Raw genomic sequence first — 10,587 nt, 5'->3', positions numbered from 1 at the left:
TAATATTATATATATATATATATATATATATATAAACCTTTATTTTATATCTTAGTAATCTTCTTTATTTTATATATATATATAGATACATATTTATATATATTTTATTTTAAACTCTTTTATATATTCTATACTTTATTTATTCTTTAACCCTTTATATATATTTATTCTTTATTTTTATAATATATACTAGTTTATATAAAAAGATTAAAATATAATAAAATTTAGGGTATACTTAGTTTATTATTTTAGTACTAAAAAGGCTTGGCTTTGGGATTTTACCTATTTTTATATCTTAATATAATATATAATATTTACCTTTTACTAATATATATATACTTCCTTTGTTATATAAATATAAAACGCTTTTATATTAATAAGTAGGAATCTAGCCAATAAGAATGGTTTATTTTCAGTTTTTTATTAAATATATACTAGAGTGATATAAAAAATAATAAATTTAATAAATTTTATGGCTAGATCTTTATTAAAAATTATCCTACTTTTTTGTAGTTTTTAGCGTGCCATGGTGCCAGCTTAAAGCCTTATTCCAGGCACCATGCCTGGAATAAGTATCGCGAGATTCTGCCTGTTCTAATCGCCTGGCTGACCAATAGAGGCCACGTGCATTTTAAGTACCTGGGTACTTGAAATCTGCTAATAATAAACATGAAATGTCGTCCCCCGCAGTTCCCCGCAAGGATAAACGGGACAACGAGGGCAGGGATTTTACCTGAGGTTTAAATACCCAGCCAGTGTCATGGTGCCAGTTTAGACCCTCCTTCCAGGCACCATGCTGTTAGAACGTGTGGACCAATAATGGCCAATTAATTAGAAGCTACAACAATGTAATACAACGACGCTAGGAAAAGGGATGTTCCAAACTAAACATGCCCAACATGCCCGGATGGCATGACGAGGATGACCAGGATCATGCCCAGCATGCTCCCAGAGCATGATAAGAATAATGGCCAAGCAAGCTGCTCATGCCTTAAGAGCTTAACGGGCAGGATAAGGCAGATATTTCACCCTTAGGTAAAATACCCCGCCAGGGTATAAAAGGATGCTTATTGCCTCCTGTATTTACTTCTGTCTCTCGTGCCTTATCTTTAGTTTACAGTAACATAGTTAAATTGCCAGTATAAACCAAGTTACTATTGCATCTTTTACTTTGCTCTTCTCTCTCTTAATATTAGAATACCTAAGGTCCAATTTAATACTTAGCAGGACGACCCTGACCTTATTTAACAGGCTGGTACTATAGAAGAGATAGTTAATGCACTAGAAGCTGGACAGAACCTGGAGGGCTAGGTACTGGAGGGATCCATGGGGCCAGGGCTTTAGAGCCGAGCCACTCTAGAACTAATGTCTCTAGAGGTACTCATCCAGGTGCCATTGCTGGTGGCTGGGGATTTAATGTTGCTTGCAAAAGTGGCTACTAGCTTGGGTTTAATTAGTCAAGATTACATATTGGCAAAGGGTGCAGATGGCCACATGTTCTCCCTAGTCCAGATAAAGAGGGAGTATTAGCCACTGGCAGGGGAATAGTGCTTGTAGGGCTGGTAATAAAGACATGTTTAAAGAATTACAGCCAGGTAGTTAATGTTTATAATAAATAGTTTATATCAAGAAATACAAGGTTAGTAAAGAATTATAACTATAGGTTAATCCTTAAACACCTCTTTTTCTTGCTAATATATAATATAATCTTAAAAAAAAGTAAAGCATGTTTTAAGATCTCTTTTAGGAGTAGTAGCAATATATTAGAACACCAGGACTAATAGTAGCCAATTAATCAAGTGCTGCGCCAACGTGATATAATAATGCTAGGGAAAAAGGATGTTCTATACTAAACATGCCCAACCAACCTGCCTGGACGAGCATGTGAAGGATGATAAGGATTATGCCTGGCATGGTTAGGGGAGCATGACAGCCCAGCCAGCTGAACAAGCCGCCAAGGGCTTGACAGGCATGACTGGGCGGGAATTTTAACCAGGGGTGAAATTTCCACCAAGGGTCTATATAGGGCCATGATTCTGCTGTATCCAGACCTGTCTCCCAGAATACCTTAAGGTCCCGTTAATGCTTTAGCAGGACAATCCTGACCATACTAAACATGCGAAAGTAGAGCAGGTGCCGAATCCAGGCGTGATTATAATTAGTGGCGGGAACCGGGAATAGCGGGACAGGTTGCCCGCGCCGGCCGTAGCGGGTTTGTATGGCGCGCACGGACGAAAAGCCGGGAGTGGGTGCCACTCCGACGGGTACTAGTACAGTAGGCAGATCTTCCAACATGGGTTCTTCCCATGGCCCAAGGTCAGGGCTCAGGGGTGGTAGGAGTTGCTCAACTTTAGTGGTGATGGAGTGCTCTCCAGGAGGGAAGAATGTTAGTGGCGCCTTATAAATCTTGGTAGATAGAGGCACATCTAGGAAATAGTATTAATTAAATTCCTGGGCCTGTTGGGCAGCGCGCGTAGACTAGCGCTGGTTTTGCTATTAGGCAGCCCTGGATGCTTTTCTTTCTTTAGTTAAATTATATTTTCAAGGGCGGCCTCTTTTTACTTTATTAGGACAAGGGTGTGGTTGTTCTATAATGCAGTATGAAATTAAAGCTTGGTTAATCTTTAAGTAATAAAGGAGATCCTACAAGGCAATGGCAAGGAAGATAAAATAGGGGGAACCAGGTGGTCAGTTAGTGTTGTCTTGAGATTAATCACTTTCAGGCGAATATCTCTCCTAGAAATGGTTAACGTGGCTGTCATGACTAAAAGGGTTTAGTTTTAAGGCCAAAAATTAAATTAGGTTTAGTTTTAAGGCTGAAATTAAGACACCATAATAAAGGCCCCAAACCCCTAACTTTAACCCATAATATTCCACGAACCATGCAACTAATCAGAATTCTAATTACACTAGGGGAATCCTTAGCATAGGATACACTTATCGTTTGATTATTAGCTTCCCAGGAGGCGGCGTTGTTCTTAGTCAAAGTCAGATTTTCTCTACTGGTATAGTCGGGCTGCTCATCGTAGTCTCTGTAGTCCCCATACTCTGCTTCCGCTCCGTACTCCTGGTATTCACCATAGTTCCCCTGGTCGTCTTTCTCTCGCTCGTCTTGACCCTCGGCCCATTCACCGCCGTCAACATTGTCTTCATCACCTTCATCCTCTCCGTAAGCCAGAGCCTGATTATGGTCTCCACTTCCAGCATCCTGGTCACTGTACCCAGTGTGCTCATTGTACTCGTCTGCATCGTCTCCTGCCGCGATGCCAGCATTGTCATATTGATACTCGTAACCCTGCTCGTCCTGGTAGTCGCCATAAGTAAGCCCCTCGTCTTGCTCCGCCTCACCCAGCCCTTTGTTCTCGTCGTCATAGTCGACTCCAGCGTCGTTGTCGCTGTTATTATAAATTTGATCATTGTCATTGTCGTTGTCATCGTCAACGTTCGGATCCCTCTCTCCCTCGTCGCTTCCCCAGCCACCATTATTATCACTCTGCGCTGCGTCCCCGTCATCACTTTGCACATCGACATCCGAGCCTGGGACTCCCCATTCGTTATCTTCATATTGTGCTTGCGGCTCATACGGCGAGAGATTGGCAGTTTCCCCGGCGTCTTCGTCCGGATCAGCCTGGCCATAATATTCCCCCCCGTACTCGTACCCAGCGTTGTAGTGAGTGTCGTCTTGATCGGAGCCAAATCCGGCGTCGGAGCCCTGTTGACTTTTCTCATCGTCTGTGTCTATGTCCTTGTGCTCCTCGTATCCATCTTCGTGCTCACTACCCCAGTCTGAAGCCACCGGTGTGGGGATTTCATCCTCGGTCTCCTGCCCGTAGGGAGGATAGGTATCGTCACCATCAAGATCAAGATCAAGACCCCTATCAGCACCAAATTCCGAATTGTGGTCGTCCACGTCTTCATGTTCATCGTCGGTATTCCATTGGACTTGCTTATCGGCGTCGTTGTCTGATTTGTTGTCTCCCCAGTCGGTGGTGTTCTCGTTGTCGCTACCACTGTTGGCATTGGCAACACTGCCAGTGTCTCCAACGTCATCAAAGTCGACCGGCGAATCCAAGCCTCTGTCAGCGCCGTGGATGGAATCATGGTCGGAATCATGGTCGGAGTCAGCGTCAGCGTCAGCGTCCGTGTTCCATCCTACACTATCAACATCATCGTTATCATCATTGTCGGTGTTCCCATGATCACTCTGATCGAAGTGATAATGATGGTGCTCGACCACCTCAACACCGGGTGAGGAAACCTCATCGTCGAATCCCAACTCCCGCGTCTGAACTGGCGAATTGGCTTCAGACCCGGGGACAGACCAGGATACGGACCCGTGGTCTGTACCTGCAGGTGAATATGAAGGCAAATCTAAAGGTAGAGGTGAACCATGCTCGCTATCGCCATCGTCATCAAACGCGTGCATGATTCCTGTCGTGGCTAGTCCGCCGACTGCCACGCCGGCTGCTACGCCAGCTGCAATTTTGAGGCCTGATTTGTTGTCTTTGGCTTTTTCTTTCTCTTTGCCCTTGCCATTATCTTCCGTGTGTGATGGCTCTTGACCGGGGACGTGGTGCTGCTCGTGTGAAAATGGCTGGCCGGAGATGTAAGTGTGTGTTGTTTGGGTGTTCGCGGAACTGGACTGAGTCTGAGACAAAGACGGCGAGTATGCGGTGTATCCATACGGTGTATACTGGCCTTGTCCCCCTGGACCTTGGATCTGACTTTGGCTTTCTTGGTCCAGAGGGAGATCTCGATCGGTGGACTCCGGTTGACCAGAAGGCTGATGCTGAGGCTGAGGGCTTGTTGGGTATTGTGATCCACTGGGTGTACCATCCAGGCGTGCTCGTTCATCTGAGCCCGGGTGGCTGTAGGGAGTGTATTGCTGTCCCGGTGGTGATGTTTGCTGGCCTGGATATGGGGCATATTGCCCGGCCTGGCTATCCGCGAGGGAACCGCTAGGGTATGGGTATGTGTATGGGTAGGGCTGGTCCGTGGTAGAGGTGGAAGGGAACCCACTGGCGCCTTGATGACCATCCCGAGGACTTTCCCTGGCGCCGAACGGAAGGTAACCCTCTGGCGTTGCCGCTGAAACTATTGAGTCCATATCATCACGCGGAGGCCCAGGCTGACGCATCGAATCCTCATTGCCTCGATATGGCTGGTACTGGTATTGCGATGAGCTATCGGGGCGTGAAGTTCCAGCCGGCTCGACCTTTTGCTTTTCAGACTCTTTTTGGCCTTCAGTATCGGACTTGTCATCTTTCTCTTCCTTCTTCCCTTTCACATCATCGCCTTCAGATGGCTTTTCGCCTTCCTTACCCTTCCATCGCGACCACCAGGAGGGACTACTGGAATGTGCATCCTCTGGCGCAGAGCCAATAGGTTTGGAGTCGTCAGTGGACTTGGTACTCTCGTTGGCACCATCAGCAGATGGCTTGCTTTGATCAGTGGGTTTTGTAGAGTCCTCTGATCCGGAGATACTCGGCTTTGCTTCTCCGATGGGCTTGGTACTCTCGCCTGCTTCGGTAGGACCAGGCTTAGTCTCGTCAGTGGGCTTGGTCGTGCTCTCTGGTGCAGCAACAGGCTCGGTAGTCGGCTTCGCCTCAGGATCATTGTTCAACTTGCCAATTCCTTCACCACCAGCAAGTGGATCACCAGGTTGGTTCTCAGTTGGCTTCGTTGGGTCATGAGCCGGGTCACCGGGGGCAGACGCAGAGGGGGCGGGGTAACCGGGATATTCCGGTCCCCAGGCTGGATTGTAGTAAGGAGGCTCGTACTCAGGATGGTAATATGAGTAGTTCTCGGGAATGTGCTGAGAGTGGTCATATGGATTGTAGCCGTGTAGGTGTCCGGTGGAGTGGTCTGGAGAATGGCCGTGTTCGTGGCCGTGCCCGTGGTTATGACCATGGTCGTTACCGTGATGCTTTCCATGACCGTGACTGTTATGTTTCCCATGTACACCTTCATGTCCCCCGGAATTGAACGAGGGACGATCCCCCAGATTCAATCCGTCCCTGGGGCCAGTTCCGTGCCCAGAATGCGAGGACCCATTATTCGGAGCGTGGCCCTGACCACCTGGGTGGCCACCGGAGGATTGTCCACCAGGCTTCCCTCCACCCGACGATGGTGTCGGTTTCAACGGCTGCCCTCCGGCCGCACCACCACCCGCACCGCCTCCACCTCCCGACGAAGCCGACGGTGGTTTTCCTGCACTGGATGGAGCGGGAGCAGGAGGACCAGACGCAGAAGGTGATGGTTTTACTCCAGGTGCAGGAGCAGGTGGCTTCCCTGGGGCAGAGGGGGCAGGAGCAGCGGCGGCTGGTGCAGATACTGGCGGTCTTCCTGCAGGGGCAAGAGGAGGTGGCTTCCATCCCGCCGCTGTTGATGGTTGAGGTTTTGGTGGAGCCGGGCCTGCCTGTGCAGGTGGCCTACTTGGTGCTGACGTAGACGTAGGAGGGGGAGGGGCAGCACCACCAGACGGGCGATTTGCCGAGGCACCCGGCGGCTTTTCTCCGGTTGATGGTGCTGGTGCTGGTGGAGCTGGACCTGGCGCTGATGCTGCCTGTGGCCTTCCTGGACGAGGAGGAGGAGCCGGTGCAGCAGACGCGGACGGTTTTCCAGGTGCAGACGGTGGCTTTCCTGCCGGTGATGGCTGCGGTGCTGCCGGTTCTGCCGGTCCTTGCGGTCGACCTGGGAGAGAGGGAGCAGAAGCAGGACCAGGGCCAGGACCACCAGACGCCGACTGCCTTCCCGGAGGGGCCGTTGTCTGTGGCTTCCCTCCCGCTGGTGGTTGCGGCCGCGGTGGACCTGCTTGTGGTCCAGGGCGGGACGAAGGAGCAAGAGGAGGAGGGCCGCCGGGTACTGACGGTCTCGTTGGACGAGCTGATGGTCTTCCTGCCCCTAGTGTTGGCACCGGTGCTGGTGGACGGCTTGCAGTCGGTGCACTTCCAGAACTTAGTCTTGGAGGTGCAGGTGGAGGTGGACGGGCGTTCGCTGGGCCCGGACCCGGTGGTTGGCCTGATGGCCGAGTACCTGTAGGTGGAGGAGGGCCGGACGTGGATGGCCTCGTGGCATATCCGCCAAGTGGTACAGGTACCGGTGCCGGTGCAGGTGCAGGTGGCGTTGGTCTCGCGGCCGCGTTGCCAGCGGGAGGGCTTGTTCTGGGTGGCCGCACCGCAGCGGGGGGGCTTGCGCCTGGGGGAATGGTGGTCTGTTGTTGGTTTGTTGGAGGGCGAGTGGCCGGAGGTGCAGGGTTGGTGTTGATCGAACGACTGCTTGTGCTCGAAAAGGTTGATGCCGGAGCCTGACGAGGCCCGGTTCCAGCTCCAGATCCCGGCGTTGGTCCGGCTCCAGGATTCGGCCCCGTACCTGGTCTGGCCACCGACAAACTTGCAGGCACGTTTTTACCTGCTGCAGTTGGTGGTGCTTGTCGGCTGGTGTTGGATGCAGAGGACGGAACAGGACCTGATTGAGCAGGGAGACCCCGTGCCATACCCACGGTCGGTTGTCCAGTCGGGGGGGAAGGAGCAGGAGCAGGTCTAGATATACCACTAATTGGAGGTTGTCCGGGCCCTGCCATGTTTGAGGGTCGTGCAGATGGTGGCGGCGCGCCGGCAGGCAACCCTGCAGCCCTCGATGTTGGATTTGTTGGCTGGCTGGCGGGACCAGGCTGAGGGGCCGACCTAGTAGTGGTCTGCATTCCGAAACCTGGCATTGACAGTGTAGAATTAGGTCCCGATGCTGGTCCAGAACCTGCACTCATTTGGTCTGGAAGACTCTTTCTGTTTATAGGACCTGCACGAAGACTCTCATGGAGAGGAGTACCAGACTGTCTCCTCGGGTCGCTACTTCCCGTGAGCCCCAGTGATCTAGAAATAGGAGCGGATATCGTTGGCGGAAACTGGTGAAGATACCCAGGCTTTGCCGGTACCTTTGGACTCTGCGGCTGGGAGTCACGGTTCGCCGGCGCCGGCGGCATTGATTCAGGTCTGTACGGCTTATAGGCCTGGATCCCGGCGACGCTCGAGGGTCTTTGTCCGGGTGGCAAGCTGGAGCGATCAAGGGACATGTTCCGGGCAAGTGGTTGCATCTGAGATGGGTCCCGTCGGGGAGCGGCCCAGATGTCTTTGGGGACGGTTTCCGTTAGAGACAAATGTCTGGTTGGTGGCTGAATAGCCAGGCTTGCAGGTAGTGCCTTTCTGCTGGGCGGCTGGACACTCTTACCAGACTGGCCCTCTATCTTGTGACCGACTGTTGGGTTAGATGGTGGTCTGGGTGTTAATGAGGGTGGTGTCGACGTGGGAGCGCCACCAATCGAGAGAGACCGTGGGTGTTGTGTTGGTGCTTGGGATGGTGGCTTAACTGGGGCTGGTTGTTGCATTATAATTTGCTTCTCCAGTATCTTTCCAAACACTGTAGACCTTGGTTGCTCTGGTGCATATACGGGCTTGGCTGGCTTTTCTAGTGGTTCCTGTGCGGCATCGGGGGCTTTGATCACATGGTCAGCCTATATCCAGGACGTTCATATTCTGTTACACGTACCTTTCTGGGGGCTCTTCGCCTCAGGAACCCGTGCCGGTTGCTTCTCCTGGGGAACAGCTGTGGACTTTGATGGTCCCGCTCCCATATCCTTTGGCGCGGTCTTCAACGCTTTCTTTATACCAGCAACAATGGAAACGTAATTGTTATCGTCACGGCTGGAGAAGCGCGCAATCGAGTGGTAGTCGCACCCGGACATCTTCAGAACGGTCTCACCCTTCGTGCCATGTTCCGCGGTGGCTTCGGTCACGCTCTGAAAATGTGAAATCACTTAGTTCATATGTATTGCCAGCGGGAGGAAGGGATCTTGAAGTCATACACATGTTTGATGCGGCGGAGTAGGAACATCCTCGTAGGCCGATTGTACCCTAACCCTAAGACGAACAGCCCGCTTTCTCGCGAGGACAACCATGTTGCGTATGGGGTCTGCGATCCGGTGCACTGTTTGTAGAACTTCGACATCGGGCGCAATGGAGGGGCTCTTCCCTGTCAGGCTGTCTTTGGCACAGTTAACCAGGATATCCGACCATGGGTTCTCCGGCGTATCTGATTGCGGCGTGCTCAGGAGGATAATGTTCTTGAGGCATTCTTCAAACTTCAGGAACGGGGTGGCGTGGGAGTGGTCGTATGCGATTGCCTATGAAGATCACACTAATCGTAAGTATCAAGAAGAGATTGTATAAGGCGGTATTATTTTGAGGTGAGGGTATACGGACAGCTTCAACAACGAACCCGCCAAATCCATGACCGACAAGCACAAGCGGACGGGTGGATGGTGTGCCCCTGCGAGCAAGGGCAAACTCGGTCAACAGGACGTTGGCAACACTGCTCAACAGCTTTGGGCTTCCGGTGAAGACTGCCCTTGCGTCGTAGTCGAACGCAAAGACTCTTGCATGTGGAAAGTCTTTCGTTAGGAGATCGCACGGCCAGAGAGTACCACTGTCGGCCGTCCAATATGCGTTACGGCTGTCTCCGTCGAGGCCATGAACCACGATGACATCAACTGCCTTTGCCTCGTTGTGTTTCGCCGGGGGAGGTGGCTTCGTCAAGCAGGTTAGGCTTGTCGCGAGGACTTTAAAGCCGGTGGAGGACATCGTGGAAGCTGCTTGACGGACGCACAAGCAGGTGCCTCATCAACGGAAAAAGCAAAAATCAAGAGAAGAGACGGAAAGAAAACAGAATAGTCCAAAGACACGAACACGAGGCCTCCCCGGAACTTATATCGACCACCCTCACGCACCCAGCTTATCGCCTCATTACTTTCAGCCCCATCGCTCCGACCCTCTCCTGCAAGCTACAGACATGGCCGAGCGCTGACTGCATTAAGTTGGTCCAGCACACTAGTCCAATAGCAAGGCCTCGCTCACACGAAGACCCTGCTTTTAGTGCGGCGCCTAGAGTCAGCACGCCCTTGGCAAGGTCACCTTCCTGCAGAAACTTGCTAAATGAGCCGCCAGCCTCGCGGGAGAGTCGGTTTTATTGGACAGCCTCGTCTTCGTTGCTTGTTTGTCGTCTGGTGTGACAGCTCGGAATAGTAGCAGGATAGCCTTTCGCGTGGTTTATGACTCGGTTAGTGCCGCAGCCTTGTCTTGCGTTGCATTACCCTCTCATGAGATTGCCTGCTCCTCCATATCTCCGTCGGTGTCCCGCCGAGGACTTAGGGTTGTGATTAGGTAGCGGACAGGGGTCTCCTTGTCTTCTGAGAATGCCTTCCTGCATGCGACTACTGCGTGCTTCTCGCGGTGATGATCTACACTCCAGGTTCCAGCACAATGTCACCCCCAAGGATTTTCACGGCTATCATTGTGCTTTATACTTAGCCCTTCGCTACCGTGAATTCCACACCGTGCATTTAAAAGGTCCGGAAGCCACAAGCACTGGTTCCTGCAGCTTGCAGACGACGGCGGCTTGGCTACAGCACAAATATAAGGATGAGGGCATCCCCGCTCCCATTAGGCGTTTTTGCTCTGGAATAATCTCACGTATAGCATTTCCTATCGCCTTGATGTACTATGCTGTGTATGGCTGAGGCGAACGCATGGGATG

The 10,587-nt window shown here is 51.4% G+C and overlaps 1 protein-coding gene across 1 annotated transcript; it reads right to left on the bottom strand.

Moving 5' to 3' along the window:
* Positions 1-2,079: 2,079 nt before the first annotated feature.
* On the bottom strand, positions 2,080-9,635 carry BDV14DRAFT_205581 (uncharacterized protein; the record flags this gene model as incomplete). Its single annotated transcript, XM_073774757.1, has 5 exons — positions 2,080-2,426; positions 3,004-8,490; positions 8,545-8,794; positions 8,861-9,178; positions 9,258-9,635. 5 exons carry the CDS (start codon positions 9,633-9,635, stop codon positions 2,080-2,082), a joined length of 6,780 nt encoding a protein of 2,259 aa, XP_073622550.1.
* Between the last annotated feature and the right edge of the window lie 952 nt (positions 9,636-10,587).

The sequence above is a fragment of the Aspergillus stella-maris genome (assembly GCF_047715825.1).
Source record: "Aspergillus stella-maris strain CBS 113639 unplaced genomic scaffold BDV14scaffold_99, whole genome shotgun sequence".
Lineage (NCBI taxonomy): Eukaryota > Fungi > Ascomycota > Eurotiomycetes > Eurotiales > Aspergillaceae > Aspergillus > Aspergillus stella-maris.
The sequence above is the reverse complement of the archived record's forward strand: the minus strand, read 5'-3'. Positions and strand labels throughout refer to the sequence as shown.